General features: G+C 40.1%; 1 protein-coding gene across 3 annotated transcripts in view; it reads left to right on the top strand.

Moving 5' to 3' along the window:
- Positions 1-27,055, top strand: part of PPP2R3A (protein phosphatase 2 regulatory subunit B''alpha) — a 234,044-nt gene that overhangs the window by 85,819 nt on the left and 121,170 nt on the right. For all 3 annotated transcript variants that reach the window (XM_027545443.1, XM_027545444.1, XM_027545445.1), the window contains 3 exons: positions 3,259-3,525; positions 11,034-11,137; positions 21,269-21,371. In XM_027545443.1, coding sequence (XP_027401244.1) covers positions 3,259-3,525; positions 11,034-11,137; positions 21,269-21,371 — 474 coding nt within the window. The remainder of the gene's footprint in view (positions 1-3,258; positions 3,526-11,033; positions 11,138-21,268; positions 21,372-27,055) is intronic.

Raw genomic sequence — 27,055 nt, 5'->3', positions numbered from 1 at the left:
AAATATCTTTGAGAAATTAGAATTTCCATATTAAAAGCCTGTTTGCACTTTGAATCAGTAGACTAAATTTGTTTTAACATGCATACATCTGTAGTCTTTTTTAAAAAGGAATTTTGATGCTAATAATCATGGTTTTTTGAAAAGACTATTTTTACATATATCAGCAGTTGTGTGTGTATGATATACTGTGTATAGGTAATAAAGCATGGCAGTTACTTCTGGGTTGTAAAAGAATGTCTTCCCTCAGCTGTGAGGTTGAGTCATTTCTGTCTGCAGAGACCATGCTTACTTGCTCACAACCATAGGTCTAGTATCTCACGAAACAAGTTGCCTGGCATTGAATACAGTACAAATTGTGAGCCATATCATGACGGGCATCCAGAATCCAGCAAGAAACCACAGTTTCATAGTTATTCTGACCTACACTAATTTCAGATTATTTGACTGAACCATGTGAAATTGCTTTTTTAAAAACAGGTAAAAAATGGTCAAATATTGGAAATGCTACACTAACATAATAGCGTTACGGTTCTGTCCAGAATGACTGCCTAAATGATACTGTAAGGTTCTGGAGAGCTGAGATGCTTTGCACAGCTAATTCTCTTTATCTCTTTTAATTCTCTTGTAATCCTAGATATGAATGAAAAAGTTTTATCAAAGTGGGCAGATGCTAAACTTAGTAAATCTGACAAACTTTATATTACTGTTTTAGTCTGTAATGTTGTAAAGTGTCAGTTTTATTAAACTCCTTTAAGGATTAAATTATACGTCTCCTATTGAACTCAGTAAAAAGTAAATCAGTATACCTGAAAAGTTCAGAATAAATGCATTCTTTTTCTTTTCCCTTTAAATGTTAATATCAGTTTTATTAAATATGGAATTACACAGTGAATTAATAAATACTTGCCTATTAGTGAACTGCTCTACGTTAAGTACACTGAGGAAAGCAAGGTAGGCTATTATATAATTGAATATTTTCCTATTCAAATTAAAACTTTGACAGATGGCCTGGGTTTGTTCTGAATGTCACTTACTTCTGTCAAAGCAAAAGCAAAAACAATGAAAGGCTTGCTCTAAACCTTCTCCAGTAGTGTGTGTTCACTAGACTAGTGAGTTGCATCTCCACTGGGACTGTGGCCTTAATCCTATGGTTATAACTGCCCTGAAGTTATCCATAACTGCCCTGGCTGTCACACTGTGGGCAATATTTTGGGGAAACAAAAAAGACTTTTGACAATTGTATGCTTGTAGTCTCACAAATCTCTTTAGAATTTTAGAATAATAGAAAGGAAATGACACTTAATACAAATGACCTAAGTAAAGCTGCTGAAGAATTATATGCCTTATTTTAGAAATTTAAGAATGGTTTCTTCTGTTATTGACTCATAGGACTGTGTAATAATAGTTGCGGGTTTAGCACCAAGGCAGAGAGAAATATTACTTAGAATAGATTATCAGTTTGTTGACTTGAAAGTACTGTGTAAACTTTAAATTGCCTTACAAGTGTAAATTATTATCTTATTTGTTATTGAAGCTGAAAGACCATGCCACGTTATGTTTAATCTTTTGAGAACCCCATCCTTTGGCATCTTTGAGCCGTTTCCCTGTGTTACATCCTGTAATTTCCTTTAATCCTCACAACAACCTTCCAAGAAGAAGGGGTTATAATCTATTTTATTACTGAAATTCTGAAAGGTTAAGTAACGGTCCTGAGGTCACAGAGCTAGTAACCCATCACTGTTTTTTGTTAAGTTTTTCGTATTTCATTGGCATCACTTCCCTCTGCCACTTCTTCCTTGACTATTGCTTTATATGGGTAATATCCTTGTACTGCAGTAAAGTCTTGGTGTGACAACCGACCTTCATATCCTTAATAGTGTTAATATATGAGCAGACTCTACTCTGTGTTAATGTCAGATATTAACATGAAAAATGGGCCATGTTTAACAAAAGTAGGAGATTAAATCATACTTATCACATATTTATGTGAATGAAGCCTATCTTCCTGTAATACTCATGCTTTTCAAAGGTAGCTAAAAATTTTACCCTGAATTTAAAAAGCACATTATAAGTCCACATGTCAGAAGGGAATATGACATTCAGATCTGCTTCGTACTGATAAACCATTGTTCAGACTTTAGGAATGGCGTTAGGACATAGTTTAAGAAAGATGAACAGTGGAGTAATATTTTGAGTTCACAGGGAATTTAAAATAAATTTAGCTAGTCAACAGTCATATCCATTTTTCATACTTTATGTAGCATCTAATAGTACCATGCTCATGAGCTTTGATAGATAATTTGGTCAAAATTAAGAATAGAAATTAATCTCTGAAAATCCTCATGAAATCTTTTTTGCTTTTTCTGCTAGGAATCTCAGAACTAAATTTAGTCTTCATTGGTAAACTAAACTTTTACCTGAATAGTAATGTATCTCCCCACCCCTTTCCCTAAATCATGGATAATCTTAGTCTCCCCATTGCCCCCACTTTTTTATACTGTCCTTTCTGTGTCTCTTTATGGTTTACCACCTCAGGTCCTTTTTGGGAAAAGGGATGATATAAACTATTAATGAATTAATAAACTGTAAAGAGGGTTTGGCCATGGTGAAGTTAATAACCATGATCTTTGCCTATTGGGGTCTACCAGGAATGAGAGAAATGTGCATCTCAGAAAAAATGGCATGCCCCTGGTTGAAAGTAAATGAGCCTGGGAGAAGATATTCTAAAACTAAAATGCTTTAATTTTCTTAACAAAGACTTTCTCTGCTCAGACACTTGGAATGATTCTACCTAGATAAAGCCAAACCAAGGAAAAAGGTAGAAGGACCCACACACACAATATATTTTAGATCTACATATTTAAAGGGAACTCATTCTATCTGCCTGTTGAAGGACAGGTCAAAATGTACAGAAAGACCAAAAACAGTCTCCAAGAAGAATTTACTAATCCAGGTCCAACAGACTGAGAATTCACCTGGAGATCCTTTAATGTATCAGCTGACATCACTCTTCCACATCCTCGTGGAAAACATACTGTAGGACTTTTTAAGCACAGATCTGTGTAAATTCAGGTATTGGCAGATAAGTAATATATCGATTGATTCAGTGTAGAAAAGCATTCCCTCAGAGCATGCCTGCCCCCTCGAGTAGAGTGAGCTCTTCATCTATACTGCTTCTATTTAACTTCCTATTACTGGTGAGGATTTTCTAGTCATACATACTGTTTAGAATTCTTGTGTCTCATATTTTCCTTACAGATTCAAAATAAACCAGAAAAGAAACCTGGAACACCACTTCCACCTCCAGCCCCCTTTCCAAGTAGCCCCCGACCTCCCTCCCCTGTTCCTCACGTGAATAATGTTGTGAGTGCAACATTATCCATCAACATTCCACGGTTCTACTTTCCTGAAGGACTCCCTGATGCCTGCAGTAATCATGAACAAACTCTAAGCAGAATTGAAGCTGCTTTCATGGATATTGAAGATCAGAAAGCAGATGTTTATGAAATGGGAAAAATTGCAAAGGTAATGTAACTACTAAATGATGTATAATCTCACTTTTTCTAGCTATCCCAATCTCCCTCTCTTTACTGCCTCCTTGCTCTCTATTTTGAAGCATGTATAGAAGGGTTTTTTTTCCACATTGAAAAAAATATATTTGATACTGATATATTAGCTGTGGTACAATTTGAAAAAAACCCTAGTGGTCTCCCAGTCCAACCTCCCATTTAATATGGGAATTTCATTCATGGCATCACCAAAACATAAATTTCCTGCTTGAGTGCCTTCAGTGACAGGAGACTCACTCCGTTGCCAAGCAGCCTGTTCCATCATTAAATAGCTTTACTTGTTAGAAAAAATCCCCTTGTTGAATACAAATCTCTTTTTTTATTCTCATTCGTTGATCATAATTCCTTGCCCTGAAGCCAGACAAGGAACTATTAGGCGAACTCAATGCTGGGATTCTTCTCAGAAATAGATGGATTTGTTATTGCATGTCTTTGATACTTTTCAATACATCCAGCTGCTTCTAATTTGAGCTCTTAGTCCCTAACCCTTGGACTACTGTAGCACCTTCGGTAACTGGATTCTGCACTTCCAGCCTCCTCCTAGAACAGTTAATACTGAGCATAACCACCAGTTTATATTTGTTCATGTCATTCCCCAGCTCAGCAAAATGCAAGGATTCCTACCATCTATAGCAGCAGTCCCCAACCTGTTTGGCACCAGGGACCGATTTCATACAGAAGACAATTTTTCCATGGAACAAGGGGGTGAGGGAGGGATGGTTTAGGCAGTAACACAAGTGGTGGGGAGCCGCAGATGAAATTTTGCCTGCCTGCTGCTCACCACCTGCTGTGCAGCCCAGTTCCTAACAGGCTAAGGACCAGTACCAGGGTTTGGGGACCCCTGAACTATAGGATGCTTTGTTTCGTTTGGGTTCTGTTTTGGTCATGCACATACACTATTCTGAAGAGTCAGATCCAACCTCAGGATTTAGCAGTGGTCTCCAGCTGTGCTTCAAGAGACAGAGGGGTTAGCAGGGTAAGGGCTGCATGTGGGCAAGGAGACACCAAGAGGGAGTTCCCAAGGCCCCATGCACCCTTCTATTCGGAACACTATCTCTGTCTTCAGGAAGCATATTTAAAAGTTTGAAAACTACCACTTTTGTGGGTAAAATCCACACTACTATTCCTTGTATCCGCCTGACCACCTGTGCCTGCCTCTACATCTGGGCTTTCATGCTTCTCCCCTCCAAAATGGTCTTCTACTGTCCACTCCCACATCACCATTCTCTAAGGCTCTGCCCTGTCATGCCCCCTCTGCTTTCCTACTTCTAACCCCAGAACATTTGTTACTGCTGTTAATTTGTAAGTAGAGTGATTTTCAAGAAAATGAAAAAGAATTCTTTATTTTTTTTACTCCTTTTTCCATCATCCCCCAGTCTTGCTTTCTTGTTGACACCTTAGGTGTTTCTAGTGAAAAACTAACTCTTTCATTCTAGAAATAAGATCTCACCTATTTCCACTCTATTGCAACATGAGGAAACTGATATCCCACAAGTATGTACCTGAGGTCACAGTTTGTACATGTCAAGAGACATGTCCTCTGACTCCTGCATCATGCTGTTTCTACCTTATCTCCCCTGAAGTGGGCTAATGTAAAATCAGCCACTCCTACTAAGCAGTATCCACTCAAATAAATTATAAGCTCTTCAGGGCATTTGCAATTTTTTACCCCATGCTTTGAGAGATGACTATTTTATTATGAATCAAGGTGGTAAATTATTTGAATGGGCTGGAATGTTGAACCTAAATCCAAGAGAGAGAATTTAGCAGAGATGAATTAAATCTGCATTTGAAGATAACATGTTAATCACATAAATGCCAAACAGGGTGTGTCTAACATGGCAATGGTTTGCGTAAGAGAGACAGGAGGCTTCTTGAACAAGTTTGAGCAAACAAGCGGGAGAAACTGCAGATTGAGCACCGTGGTATTTCCTTGTGCTGTGCTGGGCTCCCCATATCTGGAGAGCCAATCCAAGGGATCAGTGCCTCACTGTCAGAGACCTGCAGCCTGCTCTGTCTTGAAGGTCTCAGGTCAACCTTCGTCCTCTTGAATATTCCCAGCCCCTGCCTGAGGAGCTTTCCTGCATGCTGCCTCCACCCTCCTGCTCTGGTGCTCCCACCTGGCTCGTGGGAGCCCTCCCTGCCTGTGGCTCAGCGGCCCGCCAGCACTCCACAGTGAACGCACAGTCAAAGGACAGCAGGGAGCCTGAGGACTCCACGTGGTCACGGGGAGTGTAGGAAAGAGTGTAGTCTGGTCAGGGAAGGGGTTGGTGCTGGGGAGTCAGAGGGAGGACTTTCCTGTTCACAGACAGTGAGGATCTATCTGTAGGTGGCATCAGGAAAAACTGACAGTGTTATAGCTGACAACATAGAGAAGTTTAAAAAGAGAAAACTGGGTCTTCCCTGGTGGCTCAGGGGTAAAGAATCCACCTGCCAATATACAGGTTTTATCCCCGATCCGGGAAGGTCCCGCGTGCTGCAGAGCAACTAAGCCTGTGTGCCAAAACTATTTAGCCTTTGCTTGAGAGCCTGAGAGACACAGCTATTGAAACCACATGCCCTATAGCCCATGCTCACAACAGGAGAGCCTACCACAGTGAGAAGCCTGTGCACCGCAACTAGAGAGTAGCCCCTGCTCGCAGCAACAAAGACCCAGCACAGCCAAAAATAAATTTTTTTTAATTTTTATTTTATTTTTTAACTTTACAATACTGTATTGGTTTTGCCATATATCAAAATGAATCCACCACAGGTATACATGTGTTCCCCATCCTGAACCCTCCTCCCTCCTCCCTCCCCATACCATCCCTCTGGGTCGTCCCAGTGCACCAGCTCCAAGCATCCAGTATCGTGCATCGAACCTGGACTGGCGACTCGTTTCATATATGATATTATACATGTTTCAATGCCATTCTCCCAAATCATCCCACCCTCTAAATTTTTTAATTATAAAAAAAGATAGAAACTTGTTTAGCCATAGTAACAGTCATTTACATAATAATTTACTGTTTATACCAAATTATCATGTGGCACAATAGCCAGTATAGACATACATACCTGATTAACCTGAGTTGTGCTTGACTATAGTTCTAAATTCCATTCAGGGATGCCAAGCATTTGTGTTCATTGCCCTCAGACCTTAATTGTCAGTTTAGGTAGCAAAGTGAACTAACATTGCGTGTAAGATGAGGATGTGTGTATGATGACCTCACAAGTACTATATTAGCTCATTTTATTGGATTTTATCTCTTTATTCTTAAAATCATTTATTTTAAAAAATTTATTTAATCATGTCTTCCAGTTCGCTAGTTCCATGTAATCCAACTTGTTCTCGGCTATGGCCAGTCTGTTAGGACTCACTACACCAGCCTTTCCACCACTCTTTGTTCTGCAGACTGTCCTAGCTCCTTGGAGAGACTGATCTCCATTTCTGATTAAATTCTTAGTGTGTAGTTTGTATTTTTTTCCACAGCTTTATGAAGTGATGGAGAAGAAACGAATAGAGAATGATCTAAGAGGGACAAAAGCAGCATAGGAACAGAAACTGAGCAACAGCAAGGAAAGTATTTGGCACCACTGAGTTTTAGCCTCTGACAGGCTTGAGGGAGTAGAGGGAGAATTTGAGGGAGAAGAATGAAACTATCTTCTGAACTGTACAGAGCGCTCCAGCTCTTCTCACTAGCTGACATGGCACCAGCTTAACCCTCTTGCCTGTGGCCTACAAGTAGCCTCTTGGTACCTTTATTTCTTTGTCTGCAGAATGAAATAAGAATACCTGCCCTCTCCTGTATGGGGTCATGTCAGGACTGAGTAAAATAACAAGCATGAGACATTTTAAAATGTTAAAGAACCTTGCAACTATTGGGCGAGCATCTCTTCCTACATATCATTAGACAACTTGCGTTTAGTTCTTTATATTACTGGGTCATTTTTAGATGAAATTATAGGTGTTAATCAAGTTTTCTTGGCTCCAGCAACACTGACACTTGCCTTCTCTAAGCCTGTTTCCTAAACCCATTTTCAGCATGTCCTGTACCTCTTCACTTGTCATCCTGTCTTTTCCTTTGTGAAGAGTCTTGGCATGAGCTTATTCTCTCCTTTGTTATAAAAGTCTCTATTCTGTTGCCCTCAGATTAGTATTATTTACTTTTTTTAGGTTTGTATTGATCTTGCTCCTTTTATCGTAATTCTGTTTTTAAGAAGATGCGGGCCAGTCATACATGTATTTTTTAAATAGCGGGAAAGTATACTTATTTTCTCTGATTTCAGAGCAGTTTTTATTTATTAACTTATTTTATTTTGGCTGTGCAGGGTCTTCCTTGGGGCATGCAGGCTTTCCCTAGTTGTCGCACATGGGGGCTTCTTTCATTGTGGTGCGTGGGCTTGGTTGCCCCACATCATGTGAGATCTTATTTTCCCAGCCAGGGGTCAAACCCAAGTCCCCTACGTTGGAAGATGGATTCATAACCACTGGACCACCAGAGAAATACCTACATTTTTAAAAGACAGTCAAAGTGTAATATCTGCAGCCCTTGCCATCCACTGCCCTTCTCGTTTTTGCATTTAGTATTTTCTCCAAGGGCTTGATACCTTCATGCTGCTCAACCCTTGACTACTCAGGGTGTCCCACTACAAGAAAAATAGGTCAGTCCTTTCACACCCACTTCAAAATGTATCTACTCAGTACCGTATCTCTTAGGTTTCTGCCTTTGGGTTATAATAAATTTGTTTTTGTGTTTTTTTATATTACTTTATTTATTTTAATTGGAGGCTAATTACTTTACAATATTGTATTGGTTTTGCCATACATTGACATGAATCCACCACGGGTGTACATGTGTTCCCATCCTGAACCCCCCTCCCACCTCCTTCCCCATCGCATCTCTCTGGGTCATCCCAGTGCACCAGCCCTGAGCACCGTGTCTCATGCATCAAACCTGGACTGGCGATTCGTTTCACATATGATAATATACATGTTTCAATGCCATTCTCCCAAATCATCCCACCCTCGCCCTCTCCCACAGAGTCCATAAGACTGTTCTGTACAACTGTTCTATACTCTTTTGCTGTCTCACATACAGAGTTATCGTTACCATCTTTCTAGATTCCATAAATATGTGTTAGTATACTGTATTGGTGTTTTTCTTTCTGGCTTACTTCACTCTGTATAATAGGCTCCAGTTTCATCTACCTCATTAGAACTGATTCAAATGCATTCTTTTTAATGGCTGAGTAATACTCCATTGTGTACATGTACCACAGCTTTCTTATCCATTTGTCTGCTGATGGACATCTAGGTTGCTTCCATGTCCTGGCTATTATAAACAGTGCTGTGATGAAGATTGGGGTACACATGTCTCTTTCAATTCTGGTTTCCTCAGTGTGTATGCCCAGCAGTTGGATTGCTGGGTCTTATGGCAGTTCTATTTCCAGTTTTTTAAGGAATCTCCACACTGTTCTCCATAATAAATTTGTAAATGTTAATCCCAGTGATTTGCTACTCTTTATGAGCTGACATGTACATTTTAACAAAGTCTTCTGAATAAAAATCATAATCCAAGGAAATGAAAGTGGTTTAATAGTGGACGTAGTCCCACAGGATGGTAAGTGCACAGGCCCTGAACGTGTTTCAGCTGAGCTGGTGACCACTTCCCAAGGATGAGCTAGACAATTCCTGATCCCTTCCAATTCTGAAAAATCTGTAGTGACTCTAATGTTGGGAGCTTCAAGTACTTTGGCAAGCCAGTCCCACCCAGTCTCTCTCTGTATTTTCTCTCTCTTTTTGTGGCTCTGCACCACCACCTCCATAATACAAGCTGTTCTTTTAATTTTCCAGGCAGTTGCCAATAGCCTATCACATATAAGAGCATTTTCTTGGCATACTACCATTCCTCATGAAAGGGAGGCTTGGGATTGGGGAAAGTGGATTTGACAGTAACCACCCAAAGTATATTAATTGTGATCTTTGTACCTTGGCAATCATAATTTACACAATAAACAAAATCCATTTGGTTGCTAAGCAACACCTTTCCCTCATTCTTGACCTCAGTGGAGGTATTTGACCTCTGGACTTAGGAAATTTTAAATTCCACCCTACTTGCAGAATGTGATTGGGTGGCCCTGGCAGAAGCAATCTCTTATTGCTGCCCTGTACTTACTTACCGCCCTTGGCTTGAATCTCATCATCCATGTCCTCATCTCTGACATGAACCCAGCAGTCCTGGGCATTCTCTCAGCATAACTAATCTCAGATGAAGTACTGTTCAGGCTTCTGTAGGATCCCCTATGCACAGAGGCCCCACATCAGGAGCAGTTTCACCTCAGCCTAATATGGATTCACACCTAGTCATCTACCAGAGGAGAAGCTTCCCTTTGTAGAATAAGACTCAATAGTCCTATATCTATTAAGAATATCTTTATCCAGTAATAAGATGTGACTCTTTGAAGAGCTTCTGATTTGGGAATACGTTTTATGTGTGTATACAAAATTGGGAACATGTGGAGATTATTTTTCTGCTAATATTTAGATATTAATACTTGGAAGAATTTTCCCTCTAGAAAAAAAAGCAGGTAAATTTGGTATGAATTATTTCTTATAAAAGGATAAGAATAATTTTTCTTTCTTCTTATTATTTTTAATATAAATTCATTTATTTTAATTGGAGGCTAATTTCTTTACAATATTGTATTGGTTTTGCCATACCTTGACATGAATCCACCACAGGTGTACATTTTTCTTAATTGGAAGAAAAAGGTTTTTTATTGAGAAGAAAATCATTACCTTTTAGGATGTTGTATTTTAGTTCTTTCTAAGGCTGTTATAATATGTTGTCATTGGTGATATGTTCTGATATATAAATAAATGATAGCATTTTAATTTTTGCCTCCCATCTTTCACCTGAATTGTAACCATTTAAATAGATTTATAGCTGTTTTCTAAAACAGTCCAGGCTTTTCAGTTTCTCCTTGAACCTGGGGCCTAATAACACAGTAAGCAAAGGAGAAAAGGAGAGAGAGAGCGTATTGATACCAAGTGACTGGGTAGTAAAGGTGGCTCTATTTTTCTCCCATAGGAAGGGAGGCCATTTACACAACCATGACATTCAGTCACTTATTTTTCTTTCTAAAAGTAGAAAGTACGTGATGTAAGAGTGGTAGGAAGGGAGGGAGATTGGTTGCTTTAACTATAAAATTTACGGGAAAGAAACATCACTATAAATGTACTTTAAGAAAAGGCAGATGGATATTCATCCTCTTCGTGACACATGTCATCCTCTTGTATTGTTTTCCCCCTGATCGCTGAATCTGCCCCAGCTGATGTATCTGCTCCATCCCAGTTTTGCTCCCCCAGGTCCCCTTCTGTCCACTGTGGCCTGAAGGGTAAAAGCCACAAAGGCCCTTTCTATGGCCATGCCATCTCTTCACTGCCCCTTGGCTCACACTGCATTTGTGTTTTATTTGCAGGCCTGCGGCTGTCCTCTTTATTGGAAAGCCCCCATGTTCAGGGCTGCAGGGGGAGAGAGGACAGGATTTGTGTCAGCACAGTCATTCATCACCATATGGAGAAAGTAAGTAAGAGAGCAGCTACTCGGGCTGGGCAAGGAATTATCTGGCCCTCGTGACATGCTTTATAAAGGACACTAATTTTACTCATTCGTTAATTTCCCTCTTACCCTTTGTTTCAGCAAGTAAAATTCAATGATTGACAACTTTTTATGCCTACAAACAAATTCTTTCCCTAAGCCTTTATCTTACATGTCTCTGATCGTTAAAGCAGATCTCCAAAACTACTTGTTTAATAACTATTTGATAGTTTCTTAGTTTCACTTGTTAACAATTTGAGTCTTAGGATTGGACTCTTATAGCAGTGACATAAATGTTCCTTTAAGGGGAGCAAATCATACGTGTCACATGCTTTCATTCTCATCTGATCCAATTTAGAATTGTATCCAGTTGATTTATTAAAAATAACTGAATTCTGGGACTTCCCTGGTGGTCCAGTGGTTAAGACTCTGTGCTTCTAACCCAGGGGGCTCTGGTTCCATCCCTGGTCGAGAGTTAGGATTCCCATATGCTGCATGGCCGAAAATAAATAAAGATCTTTCTTTTAAAAAATAACTGAATTCTAATAGATTTTAGTCATTACTTTTTGAAAGCTCCAGTTAAGGAACAAAGGGTTAGTATATTTATAAAGATACTCCTGGATTTTAATATCCTGACAAGTTCTCTTGAATTTAAATCCAACTTGCTTCTCTCTTTTCTTTTTTCTGCCTTCTTTCTTTAGAAATTATTTATTGATATATTTATGCACAATTTAAGGGAATGTTATAGCTTGCCCCTTCTACCTCTTTTAACCGATCAGCCTTCTCTAAGTATGTTGCTCTTACTTTCTGGGCTGGATACCCTTCCTGATGAACTACTGGGAAATGCTGTTCACCTGCCATCACTATCATCATTGTTATTTAAAATCAGCATATAATAGCAGCAAAACTCAACTTCAGATCAGATCAGATCAGATCAGTCGCTCAGTCATGTCCGACTCTTTGCGACCCCATGAGTCTGGCATTCTAGAGGCAGCACGCCAGGCCTCCCTGTCCATCACCAACTCCCGGAGTTCACTCAGACTCACGTCCATCGAGTCAGTGATGCCATCCAGCCATCTCATCCTCTGTCGTCCTCTTCTCCTCCTGCCCCCAATCCCTCCCAGCACCAGAATCTTTTCCAATGAATCAACTCTTCATATGAGGTGGCCAAAGTACTGGAGTTTCAGCTTTAGCATCATTCCTTCCAAAGAAATCTCAGGGCTGATCTCCTTCAGAAGGGACTGGTTGGATCTCCTTGCAGTCCAAGGGACTCTCAAGAGTCTTCTCCAACACCACAGTTCAAAAGCATCAATTCTTCAGTGCTCAGCCTTCTTCACAGTCCAACTCTCACATCCATACATGACCACAGGAAAAACCATAGCCTTGACTAGATGAACCTTTGTTGGCAGAGTAATGTCTCTGCTTTTGAATATGCTATCTAGGTTGGTCACAACTTTCCTTCCAAGGAGTAAGCGTCTTTTAATTTCATGGCTGCAGTCACCATCTGTAGTGATTTTGGAGCCCAAAAAAATAAAGTCTGACATTGTTTCCACTGTTTCCCTATCTGTTTCCCATGAAGTGGTGGGACCGGATGCCATGATCTTGGTTTTCTGAATGTTGAGCTTTAAGCCAACTTTTTCACTCTCCACTTTCACTTTCATCAAGAGGCTTTTGAGTTCCTCTTCACTTTCTGCCATAAGGGTGGTGTCATCTGCACATCTGAGGTTATTGATATTTCTCCCAGCAATCTTGATTCCAATTTGTGTTTCTTCCAGTCCAGCATTTCTCATGATGTACTCTGTATATAAGTTAAATAAACAGGGTGACAATATACAGCCTTGACGAACTCCTTTTCCTATTTGGAACCAGTCTGTTGTTCCATGTCGAGTTCTAACTGTTGCTTCCTGACCTGCATACAAATTTCTCAAGAGGCAGATCAGGTGGTCTGGTATTCCCATTTCTTGAAGAATTTTCCACAGTTTATTGTGATCCACACAGTCAAAGGCTTTGGCATAGTCAATAAAGCAGAAATAGATGTTTTTCTGGAACTCTCTTGCTTTTTCCATGATCCAGCAGATATTGGCAATTTGGTCTCTGGTTCCTCTGCCTTTTCTAAAACCAGCTTGAACATCAGGAAGTTCATGGTTCACATATTGCTGAAGCCTGGCTTGGAGAATTTTGAGCATTACTTTACTAGCATGTGAGATGAGTGCAATTGTGCGGTAGTTTGAGCATTCTTTGGCGTTGCCTTTCTTTGGGATTGGAATGAAAACTGACCTTTTCCAGTCCTGTGGCCACTGCTGAGTTTTCCAAATTTGCTGGCATATTGAGTGCAGCACTTTCACAGCATCGTCTTTCAGGATTTGGAATAGCTCAACTGGAATTCCATCACCTCCACTAGCTTTGTTTGTAGCGCTGCTTTCTAAGGCCCACTTGACTTCACATTCCAGGATGTCTGGCTCTAGGTCAGTGATCACACCATCGTGATTATCTGGGTCGTGAAGATCTTTTTTGTACAGTTCTTCTGTGTATTCTTGCCATCTCTTCTTAATATCTTCTGCTTCTGTTAGGTCCATACCATCTCTGTCCTTTATCGAGCTCATCTTTGCATGAAATGTTCCTTTGGTATCTCTGATTTTCTTGAAGAGATCCCTAGTCTTTCCCATTCTGTTGTTTTCCTCTGTTTCTTTGCATTGATTGCTGAAGAAGGCTTTCTTATCTCTTCTTGCTATTCTTTGGAACTCTGCATTCAGATGTTTATATCTTTCCTTTTCTCCTTTGCTTTTCACTTCTCTTCTTTTCACAGCTATTTGTAAGGCCTCCCTAATCCTTTCCTGCCACCTCAAAGCCCTTACTAGTAAAATGCTTGAGAACATAAGTGATTAATAACTATATTCTTATTTTGAAAAATCTAGCCACAAGTTGAGTTCACCAAGTTCTTCTTGCACTACAATAGAACTAAAGTGATCAGGAATAGGAAAGACTAGAGATCTCTTTAAGAAAGTTAGAGATACCAGGGAACATTTCATGCAAGGATGGGCACAATAAAGGACAAAAACAGTATAGACCTAACAGAAACAGAAGATATTAAGAAGAGGTAGCAGAAGAACTACACAGAAAAGATCTTTATGACCCAGATAACCACGATGGTGTGATCACTCACCTAGAGCCAAACATACTGGAGTGTGAGGTCAAGTGGGCCTTAGGAAGCATCACTACAAACAAAACTAGTGGAGGTGTTGAAATTCCAGCTGAGCTATTTCAAATCATAAAAGATGATGCTGTTAAAGTGATGCACTCAGTATGCCAGCAAATTTGGAAAACTCAGCAGTGGCCACAGGACTAGAAAAGGTCAGTTTTCATTCCAATCCCAAAGAAAGGCAATGCCAAAGAATGTTCAAACTACCACACAATTGGACTCATCTCACACGCTAGCAAATTAATGCTCAAAATATTCCAAGCTAGGCTTCAACAGTACGTGAATTGTGAACTTCCAGATGTTCAAGCTGGATTTAGAAAAGACAGAGGAACCAGAGATCAAATTGCCAACATCTGTTGGATTATAGAAAAAGCTAGAGAATTCCAGAAAAACATCTGCTTCATTGACTATACTAAAGCCTTTGACTGTGTGGATCACAACCAACTGCGAAAAATTCTTAAAGAGATAGGAATACCAGACCCTTACCTGCCTCTTGAGAAATCTGTATGCAGGTCAAGAAGCAGCAGTTAGAACCTGACATGGAACAACAGACTGGTTCCAAACTGAGAAAGGATATGTCAAGGCTGTATATTGTCACCCTGCTTATTTAACTTTTATGCAGAGTACATCATGGGAAATGCCAGGTTGGATGAAGCACAAGCTTAAATTAAGATTTGGGAGAAACATCAATAGCTCAGATATGTAGATTACACCACCCTTATGACAAAAAGTGAAGAGGAACTCAAGAGCCCCTTGATGAAAGTGAAACAGGAGAGTGGAAAAGCTGGCTTAAAACTGAACATTCAAAAAACAAAAATCATGGCATCCAGTCCCATCACTTCATAGCAAATAGATAGGGAAACAATGGAAACAGTGACAGACTATTTTCTTGGACTCCAAAATCACTGCAGATGGTGACTACAGCCATGAAATTAAAAGACGCTCGCTGCTTGGAAGAAAAGCTATGACAAACCTAGAGAGCATATTAAAAAGCAGAGACATTACTTTGCCAACAAAAGTCCCTCTAGTCAAAGCTGTGATGTTTCCAATGGTTGTATGGATGTGAGAGTTGGACCATAAAGAAAGGTGACTGACAAAGAATTGATGCTTTTGAACTGTGGTGTTGGAGAAGACTCTTGAGAGTCCCTTGGACTGCAAGGAGATCAAACTAGTCAGTCCTAAAGGAAATCAATCCTGAATCTTCATTGGAAGGACTGATGCTGAAGCTGAATCTCCAATACTTTGGCCACGTCATGCAAAGAACCAACTCACTGGAAAAGACCCTGATGCTGGGAATGACTGAAGGTAGGAGGAGAAGGGGACGACAGAGGATGAGATAGATGGCATCACTAACTCGGTGGACATGAGTTTGAGCAAGCTCTGGGAGACGGTGAAGGACAGGGCAACCTGGCATGCTGCAGTCCATGGAGCCGCAAAGAGTCGGATACGACTAAGTGACTGCACGACAACAAAGTGATGAGGAGAAATAAGACCACCAGTTCACACCAGAGCCAAAAGCTATAAGTGCCTCATGCTTTCCAGGTGAATTTTGATCATTCTGTTGCAGGGAATAGTTCTAAGTTGTTCAGATCCCAAGGACTGCAGTGGCCATGGGAGAATCACTCCTTATACACTAGTGGAATGACCCTCCAGAAGTCAGGGCCATGGTCACCATTCCCTCTCTCCTACTGCAAATAGGACACAGCTGGATAGAAGTCTAAAAAATGAGGTTTTTTCCAGTGTATGGTTAAGCAATAATAAAAGCACAATAATTTCTTGGAGTCCAGGATTAGCAAAAAAAGCACTAATTAGGCAGAAGTAAGCCAGTTAAAAAAAAAAAATGGTATTTTCCATTCTGGCTATTGTGGCACCTAAAACCAGAGGGAAGAAAATAGAGCTGAAGGCCTAGGATTCCCTCTCCTTTCCCCACCAGTAAAGCCAGGACTTCAGCGGGGTGGTCTGCTTGTCTATTATTAGTTACTATTGTTGTTATTTTAAAGCAGCATATAACAGTAGCAGAATTGAAGAACTTGAAATGTGTAATGTTCTGGCTTTCAGCTACCTTCTCTCCCCTGGGTAGGTGCCAGGCCCTAAAAAAGGCCTCAGGTAGAGTGTGAACAAAGGGTAGAGAGAACAGGGATGTTACACAGCTCTTGTCAGGGTATCTTCAGCCCCTGAATTCAACATTGTTGGCAAAACCCCTCTAACGGTCTGGGAAAGCAGCAAGAGTGAGTTGTGATTGTTTCAGATAAAAGTTTGAACAACCTGGGAGATTCAAAAATAAATAATAGGAAGTAGCTCATTCTATAAATGATTAGAGCCAGAGACAAGGGCTTGCATTCTAAGTTATTTTCACTATGCGAGGACCCTGTCTGGGTGAGCCTGAAGCTGACTGTGGCAGAAGAAAACTAGTAATCAACTTGTTTACCTACAATTAACTTTATAATGTTAAGGATAGTAACAGCCAGGTTTTTTTGGCCCTAAGACTGTGTCACTGAGATAGAGTGGACATTTATGTTGGTGGATAGAGCAGCAGCATCCACAACAGCTGTATTTCTTTATTGAGATGAATCATTTTCACTTTGCTGCTAAGTCACTTCAGTCGTGTCCGACTCTGTGTGACCCCATAGACGGCAGCCGACCAGGCTCCCGTCCCTGGGATTCTCCAGGCAAGAACACTGGGGTGGGTTGCCATTTCCTTCTCCAATGCATAAAAGAGAAAAGTGAAAGTGAAGTTGCTCAGTCGTGTCCGACTCTTAGCGACCCCATGGACAGCAGCCCACCAGGTTCCTCCGTCCATGAGATTTTCCAGGCAAGAGTACTGAAGTGGCGTGCCATTGCCTTTTCCCATTTTCACTTTATCTCCAAGGAAAAGAGATTTCTGCAAAGTCAAAAGGGGGAAAAAGGACATGAAGCACAAGTCCTCATTTTCCATTACTGCAGGAAACTGCTTATGAAATATATAGCATGAGCAACTGTCCCTGTCTTTTTTTCATTAAAAAAAAAAAAAAACCCTATGAATAGATAAGTGTAAGGTCTTTTTTTCTATTTTCTGGCCAGATACTATAATGACTGGAGTGCCCTCTAGTGGCAGCTCCTCTCTTGCGCGCTCAAAATGCCTTTTAAAAACCAGGGTGCTTTAAAGGAGCACCAAGTAGGGCTATTTTGGGAGACTAAGCAACTAAGCATGATGGTTTGAATTACCACACTTACCTTGAAGAAGACATGTGTTTATTTTTATAATTTTTTACAAATTTTACCCTTTGCTTAGTGACCTGGGTCCAACTTTAGCATATTAAGACTTTCAAGTACAAAAAAATAACAGAATTAAAACACCCACTCCAGTGTTCTTGCCTGGAGAATCTCAGGGACGGGGGAACCTGGCGGGCTGCCAGACATCTATGGGGTCGCACAGAGTCGGACACGACTGAAGCGACTTAGCAGCAGCATATACATACACATGCTGACTTACCCCAGTAATAGGCTCTATATAATCTTGTGGGGAAAGTCAAATAAAAAAGTCACAGCATAACAGTAAATAATTTTCCTCCTGTCCCAGTGCTCATGGGGTGGAGGTTTCTGAGCCCTCTTCTGAGTGTTTTGAGTGTGAACTCCTCACCACGCTTTTGTTCCCCTGCCTCTGATCCCCCTCCCTTCCCTGTTCTGCTGCCCATTTCCTCTCTATTCTTTGACAACTGTTTCTGCTACAGTCAAGACATTTTTAGGGGAAAGAGATTGCTCCATAGCATTTCGTTTTGAGTTCCTAGATTACCAACTTTGTGACAGAACTCCTCTCAGAATCGGTAATATTGCTCCAACTTTTATATGCTTTACTTCTTACCTTTTCATGTCAAAGTGTCATTTGTTCATTAACAAAACAACATTTCATCTTAAGAGCTCTGGAAGATAGTTTAGAATAGCTATGTTTACCTTCTTTCTCCAGTTTTCGTGACTTTTATTATGTCTTTTTCTCCTGGCGAATGAAGTTCACCAGCCTCTAGCACTGGCTGAACATCATAATTCATCTTTTCTTTCTGTTGCATGCTTCTAATACCAAAAGGCCATACCTGACTTAACTTCACCCTCTCAGAATCTCTCATCTGGTATATCTGTGCAGTTTGTACATAGTGCTGCTATCCTTTCTTCATGAAAACACTATTTTCCAAAGACCTCCCTGCTTTTTGAACATCCCACTCATGTTCAAATCATAAGAGATGGTTCCCATCAGCACCTGTTTCACTGATCTCTTTCTGAAACGTGTATTTATTTAACTTTGGGAGCCTTAAGCATGCTGAAGAATGATAAGGAAAATAACTTTAAAGAGTGTTCTGTGGCTTCAATAATCACAAATGGAATCAGTTAAGTGGATATCTGTTGGTCAGATCACAAACATTTTTTAAGAATCTTCAGTATGAAAGTCACTGTTTCTAGTGCTAAAGGAAAAAAAAAAAAAGAGCTATAACTTTGCCTGCCCTTTAGGTGCCAGAGAAATAGAAGGAAATCCATGGTACAATGGCATATGTAATACACATAAACTAAATATAGTACAAAGGTCAGTAAGGGACTTAGCTATCAGAGAAGGCTTTTTGAAAGAGGTGAGTTATTAGCTGGACCTTAAAGAATAACCTGTATTCAGATAGCAAAGTTGGGAGAGGTGGTTTTCCAGGAGAGATAAACAGCATGAGAAATGGCACTAAGGCAAGAACGCACACGGCACACTCAGAGCAGAGTGGGTCAGGCCGGCTGCCCAGAGTGGACGTTTCAGTTTAGCAAAGTGGTGAGATAGGCATACTGGCTCTAGCCTAATTGAAGAGGGCCTTAAATGCCAAACTTAGATATCTAGATTTCCTCACATAAGTGGTAAAAAACTGTTGAACATTTTTGGAAAAGGGAATTATATAATCAAAGAATGTTTTAGAATGATGAATTATCTGTGATGTGAGGTTGGATGGACACTGAAGCCTGTTTTGACCTTCTTCCCTTCTGAAAGTCTCAGCATGAAATAAGAAGACCCTGGACTTCATGGTAAACTGGAAACAGGAGGGAAGAAATGGTTGTTTAAAATGTGTTCCCATGCTATATTCCAAGCACTAGTGGTCCAGGCTAGAAACCTGGACGTCATCATGGACTTTCCCCACTTGTACCCCTCCACACCACTCAACTATCATGTCCTTTCATTTTCAGCTGTATTTGCCCCTTTCTCTTCGTCTCACACTGCCAGTATTATTGCTCAAGCCCTTAGACAAACTTCTGCCTGGTATTTATGAAAAACACATCTGATCATGTTCCCTGTCCAAGTTAAAATTTTTCTGTGAATAGGCGGAAGTCCAGGCTTCTTGACCTGGACTTGACCTGGACCTGAATGTGAAAGGGCCTCCAGGATCTGATCCTAATGCTCATGTCCCCTTCCCTTCCCACCTCCAGTGCTTGCAGTTGCCCAAATAATTTGTGCAGTCTCATACCAGGCATTTGTACATGCAGCCCTCTTCTTTTTTTAATTTTATCCTTTAACTTTACAATATTGTATTGGTTTTGCCATATATCAAAATGAATCCGCCACAGGTATACATGTGTTCCCCATCCTGAACCCTCCTCCCTCCTCCCTCCCCATACCATCCCTCTGGGTCGTCCCAGTGTACCAGCCCCAAGCATCCAGTATTGTGCACCGAACCTGGACTGGCGACTCGTTTCATATATGATATTATGCATATTTCAATGCCATTCTCCCAAATCATCCCACCCTCTCCCTCTCCCACAGAGTCCAAAAGACTGTTCTATACATCAGTGTCTCTTTTGCTGTCTCGTATACAGGGTTATTGTTACCATCTTTCTAAATTCCATATACATGCGTTATTATACCGTATTGGTGTTTTTCTTTCTGGCTTACTTCACTCTGTATAACAGCTCTCTTGACCCACAGCAGCCCCTTTTCCACTTCACAACTCTTCAGGGAATCTCACTGGCTATCCTGTGTCCTTCCATGACACCCTGAATTTATTATTTCTCTAATAAGATTATCCAGGAGTATGATCTTATTGGTGTATCTCTCTCACTGGACTGTAAGCTCCTTACAGGGCACAACACCATGTCTTATTTTCTTTGTATTCCAAATACACACAAGGCCAGACACAGTATCTGGCACACAGTTAGCATTCAATAAATGATTAAAGAAGAAAAGCAAGAAAGTTTGGAGACTAACTGGATGTGGAGAATAAGGAAGAGAAATAAGTTTGAAATGACTTCAAATTTTGAAGCCCAAATAACTTGGAGTGGTACCACAATTGACAAAAATAGACATCCATGAAAAGAACTGACTTTGAGAAGAAGATTCTAAATTTGGTTTTCACTATTTTGACTTTGCTATGTGAGTATAGCATCCAAATTGAAACGTCCAGCAATTAGCGGGATATGAGGAATTCTTAGAGCTTTAAGATTTAATAGTGCCTTCATTTTTTCTTAAGCCTGGTCCTTCAAAGTCTCATTTCAAAAGCCCCCTCAGGTTGGTCCTGAATGTCTGCAAACCTGGACAAACAGAAGTTCATGCCTTACGCGGTACATGGTGGTCCGTCAGATGTGTTCCCTCCTTGTGGGCAGCTCTGGAGTTCTGGTTCCAGATACCCTGAGCTAACCTGAATGGACATTCTTCACGTGTATTTTTACCTGCATTAGTTCAGTTGACTTGGTGTCTCAGAAGCATTCTACAAAAATAATATACCATCTTGTTGTTGAGCTTTAATTAAGAAGGCCCTTGTACAAAATCAGCAGCATGGAATTTTTTCCTTTTTTTTAATCATTGAAAAGAAAGCACTTGATTCTTGACCTAAATGGCCTTCAGACCAGACTGAAATTCCCAACTATTGATGTTGTGGTCACTGTTCACAGTAACCAATCTTCCTAAGCAGTCATTTCTTTTCTAGGTTGCTGAGTAACCATCATGATGATGCCTCTAAGTTTATCTGTCTTCTTGCAAAGCCCAGCTGCAGCTCTCTAGAACAGGATGATTTTATTCCTTTACTTCAGGTAATTTTCATTTCCTTTTAAAATGGGTTTTATTTTTAGAGTTTCAGAAGCTTTTAAAATTTTTTCAACTGTAAGATATGTCAATTGAGATATACTAATTTAGAGATTAGATTTCTAGACGAGTGGTTTCCAAGCTTATTTTAGCAGCAAAATTCTTTTGTTAAGTAAAAATTGATACAGATAATAGTATAAATAGATAGTATAAAACAGATAATAGTATATATATTATAGCCCAGATGAAACAGGGCTACTCCCACTGAAGCAGAAGAGAGAGGCCTTACTTAGGCTCCCCCTGTGCCCACCCACAGCAATCACAGAAGCACCTCCTGAAATCAGGCATTTGGCCTAGCTAATCAAGCTGACCTTCATTAAGGTTAAAGAGAAAGAGATCTCCAACAGAAAGAGCCCAGTGGGGGAATATTTATATCCAGGCCTTCTGATGAGAATCAGTTGCATGCCAATATTGAATCTGTTTTTATTACAGCATTCTTCATAGCTTGATACATTGCTTGTTAATGTATTCCATATCTAAATATTACATTTTCCTAAGTAGTTCACAAATTCCTTGAAGCTGAAGCCTGCCTTTCATTTCTGTTGAATGCACATCATTTTTTGAGTTGTTCTAGTAAATCCTTGTTGACTGTTAGTAAGGATGCCTGAAAAAGGGCAGAAAGATACATGGACATACTTTAGTTTTTTTTTAAGTTGTATTTGTGGCTACCATATTATTTTTTCTTTTAGATTTTTGAATTGCAACATATACACACGTAAAAACACACTAATCATGATGCAGCAATTAATTTTCACAATGTGAGCACTTCTGTGTAACTAGCACGCAGATGAAGAAACCAAACGCTACCAGCACCCCCAAACACTTCCTGCTCCCTGCCAGTCCCTGCCACTGTAGGGGAACCACTACCCTAACTTCTAGCGCTGTATGACAGATTCTAATTGTTGGAACAGTTATACATGTTCAGAAAATGAAGTTTGGATGTAATTTATTTTATGTGCAGGGTTTTGAGCTTATTTTAATCTGCATGATAGCTTTGATTATTCTTAAACTCTTCTGCGATATGTTTTTGTTCCCCTTTAAAAAGTATTCATGGGAATGAAGATTGTTAAGTTTTTCACATTTAATCAAGACCGTCATGTATAAAACCCAATGTTATGTGTTCCTATTTATGTTTTCTGTAAATTCTTCAGCCACCCCTCACCCTCACCCACTCATCCATTCCCGGCCCTACTCTGTCTCCTATAAACTGCATCTTTTTCACTCCGTTTGCTGACTAGCTTCAGGTTGGTCTGGCCAGTGGATCTCACTGCCAGGAGGTGGGAGGGCAGAGAAGAAAGAAGTTAGCGTGTCTTCCCAACTGTTTGCTTCAGCATACTAATTGTATGTTTCTCTATAATTCAGCTAACGGGGCAAGGCCCCTTCTCCACAGTTGTGGTGCTTACTGGGCTCCTGTTGGTCTGTTCCTCCCTGGTCCCTTGGCCCTAAGGATTGTAACAGTATCTTTCTGTTGCTCATCCCTGGTACCTCCCATTCCCTTGTTTGTTCCCTTACCCACAACTCTTCATTTAGGTGCTTCATGAAAGATTCATATGGGAGAATTCTTTTTCCTGTGGGGACTACCCTGACTGAGTTTTATCAGAAACTTTAATAAAAGCTTTGACAGGAATATAAACTAAGCTATGCCAAGAGAATTATGAACAAACAACAAAATTAGTGGACATTTTTACTTCCTTCCCTTAAAGATAAGAAGTTTTATTTTTATATAAAAATTGGATATGTGGCATCTGCTCATAAAAGAGGACAGACTGCTACCCCTCTCATTCTTTTCCAGACTCCTCTAAAGATAAATATTGATATGTTAAAAGGAATAAACCAATGAAAGTGAGTGGAATGTCAGAGAGGAACAGAGGAGGAAAAAAATCAGTGTACAGGAGATCTAGTATTTCTTGAAGATAGAAAGTGGAAGCAAGCAAAGGAGACCACAGCCCAGAGCAAGGGGCTCTGGGAGAAGTGAGCTGCAGTGGAGAAGTGAGCTACTCTGTTCCACTCTGCTCATTAGGATCGCCCAGGGAGGCTATGAACTCAGAGTTGGCAGAGTTGATGTGAAGTACTAGGAATGGGGAATCACTGAAGGCTGGGGTACAGAGCAGTTGACCATTTGACTGCTTACCTGGTTCCCAAATATAAAGTGCAGCCGGACTGCACTTGGAGCATGTTAAGACAAATTTCAGTAGAGGAACATCCTAGATAGTATCTGGCCAGTACTTGTCAAAACTATCAAGGTCGTCAGAAACAAGGAAAGTCTGAAAAACTGTCTAAGCCAAAAGGAGCCTAAGGAGGCACAACAACTAAATGTAATATGAGATGCTAGAATAGAAGAAAAGACATTCACTTTTCACTTTCATGCATTGGAGAAGGAAATGGCAACCCACTCCAGTGTTCTTGCCTGGAGAATCCCAGGGATGGGGGAGCCTGGTGGGCTGCCGTCTATGGGGTCGCACAGAGTCAGACACGACTGAAGCGACTTAGCAGCAGCAGCAGCAACTAAGGAAATGTGAATTAAGTATAGCCTTGAATAATAGTAATAATAATGTATCAATATTGGGTTATTAGTTATAACAAATGCTAATGTAAGATGTTAATAATTAGAGACCTGGGTGCAGATATATGGGAACTTGACACTATCTTCTCAACTTTTCTGTAAGGCTAAAACTGTTCTTAAAAAGTCATTTTAAAAAAATAATTACTATATTCAGAGAAATTATATAAGACAAGACTAGATGCTGACACAAGAAAGAGCTGTGCACATTTCTTGGCCTGGCAACTAAAGTTAAGGATGTCTCTGGGGCACGCAAATGCACACATGTTAGAGAGAGAGAGACAGACAGACAGAAGTGACGACATAAAGGACCCATTCAGCTATTATACAGAGTGAAGTAAGCCAGAAAGAAAAACACCAATACAGTATACTAATGCATATATATGGAATTTAGAAAGATGGTAACAATAACCCTGTATACGGGACAGCAAAAGAGACACTGATGTATAGAACAGTCTTTTGGACTCTGTGGGAGAGGGAGAGGGTGGGATGATTTGGGAGAATGGCATTGAAATATGTATAATATCATATATGAAACAAGTCGCCAGTCCAGGTTCGATGCACGATACTGGATGCAAGAATTTCAGCATCTCACTAACTGGAATCTAGGGGAGAAAGAAGGGGGGAAATGGAAAGAAGGAAATCATCAAAGAAGTAATACAGAATCATCAAATAAATAATACAAGATGGAGAGAATTAGAAACACAGGAGTGATAGGATGGGTCCAAAGAGCAGAAACCCAGTGGGACTCCTTCAGATTCCTGTTTACTTTCTTGGGGAAGCACATCGTGCCTGTGTGGCCATCATGTGATCAAAAACAGAATATGGCCCTCCAACCCAGCTCTCACGTTCCCTCCAGTCACTGCCCACAGAACCAGAATATTCAGAATATAAGTCTTTTGGTTGAAAGGAGCCTCTGAGTGGCAAACACAATTTTAAAAAGACACACATAAGTCCTCTTGAAATTTTAGAAAGCCACTGAAATCCTCCAGAGAGAAAAACCAGGTCACCCTAATAGGAATAAGAATTGGGGTGGTATTACATTCTCATTGGCAACCCTGGAGAAATGGGTTTGAACTCAGATTTCTATATCCTGCCAAGCTGTAGATCAGATATGAGTTTAGAATAAAGACATTTAAAAACTCAGAAAGTTTATCTCCTGTTTTCTTGGAGAGTTACTTGAATATATACTATAGCAAATTAAACAAACCAAGAAGAAATGCATGAGATCCAGGAAACAATGGATTCACTTAAGAGAATAAGTGAAATAAAGTCCCAGGTTGGCAACTGAAGAGCAGCCACTGCAGAATAGAGAAGACGGGATTTCTCTGGGAAGGAGCTAGGAGGGGAGGAGTGAGTCCATGCAATAGTTTTTATATTTAAGAACAGGGGAACTGAAGAATATAATGAATATGCAGCATTATGTGTCATAATGCTGAAGAAAGGCAGTTAGAAACTCTAAGCTGAAGAAAGGCAATTAGAAACTCTAAGAAAAATAAAAAAAACTCTGAAGTCATATATAAACATGATGCAAACTAAAATATGACAGGATTATAAACAACTGGTGGAAAGTAAGAAAAGGAAGTTCAAAGGACCCCAATAAAGCCTCATCTTCAGTTCAGTCGCTTAGTTGTGTCTGACTCTTTGCGACTCCATGGACTACAGCATGCCAAGCCTCCCTGTCCATCACCAACTCCCAGAGTTTATTCAAACTCATATCCATTGAGTCGGTGATGCCAACCAACCATCTCATTCTCTTTTGTCCCCTTCTCCTCCCACCTTCAATCTTTCCCAGCATCAGGGTCTTTTCCAGTGAGTCAGTTCTTCGCATGATGTGTCCAAAGTATTGGAGTTTCAGCTTCAGCATCGGTCCTTCAGTGAATATTCAGGACTGATTTCCTTTAGGATGCCTCACCTTAAAAAAAGAAAAAAAGGAAGTTCATTTAACTTCAGTGCCCAGAATATTCTCCTTTGAATGCCCAAGGGACATGATGTTGGACCAGTAAGAAATGATATGCATTCCTAGTATGCTGCTTAACTGGCATTCAACAGTATTTAGAGTCAAAATGTTGTAAAATATTTTAATGTATAACACCTATAAGTCATCCTATGAATAAACTGAAGAAAATTTTATTATGGTTGCAGAACAGTATTTAAGCAACCTGAACAATGTAGAAGTCAAAATATTGCCAAAATGTGAAGGAGAAAAAGAGAAAATAAAGGTAGAAGTGGTATTGTCATCATCCTATAAATAGAACTTAAGGCACTAAGATGAAATGGGGTGAAAATTAAATGTATAAATTGATTATTTCTCATTTACAGAGATAACCAATACAAAAACTAAAAATCATAACCACGATCATAACCACTGGGTAAAGGGGAGTAAAGTGGGCCAGTATAAATTAGCTAAATCCTCACCTTCCCTAGCAGAGAATCATAAACATTGTCTAAAGTTGATAAAGCTATAAAGAAAAGTAATTGTAACATAGTATTTCATTATACTTAAATAATTTATGTTTATCTTAAATTTATGTTTAATTATAGAGGTAAACAGCAAAAGAAATAAAAACATAAGTGATTCAACAGAAGTAGGGCTAAAGGTCCATGGACAGGGTAGGTTGGTAGAATGGTTCTTTCCATCATAAGTTTTTATATACTGCTTGATTTTATACCATATGTATATATAATTTTTTAATTTTTATTATGGAGAATTTTGAGCATCTACAAATGCAGAATGCTCTATGAACCTCCATATACCCACCACTCACCTCCAGCTCAGTTCTGTTCAGTTCAGTTGCTCAGTCGTGTCCGATTCTTTGCGACCCCATGAATTGCAGCACGCCAGGCCTCCCTGTCCATCACCAACTCCCAGAGTTCACTCAAACTCATGTCCATCGAGTCAGTGATGCCATCCAGCCATCTCATCCTCTGTCATTCCCCTTCTCCTCCTGCCCCCAATCCCTCCCAGCATCAGAGTCTTTTCCAATGAGTCAGCTCTTTGCATGAGGTAGCCAAAGTACTGGAGTTTCAGCTTTAGCATCGTTCCTTCCAAAGAACACCCAGGACTGATCT

This window comes from Bos indicus x Bos taurus, chromosome 1 (genome assembly GCF_003369695.1).
Source record: "Bos indicus x Bos taurus breed Angus x Brahman F1 hybrid chromosome 1, Bos_hybrid_MaternalHap_v2.0, whole genome shotgun sequence".
In the NCBI taxonomy this organism is placed as follows: domain Eukaryota; kingdom Metazoa; phylum Chordata; class Mammalia; order Artiodactyla; family Bovidae; genus Bos; species Bos indicus x Bos taurus.
This window is presented reverse-complemented; position numbering and strand designations above follow the sequence as displayed.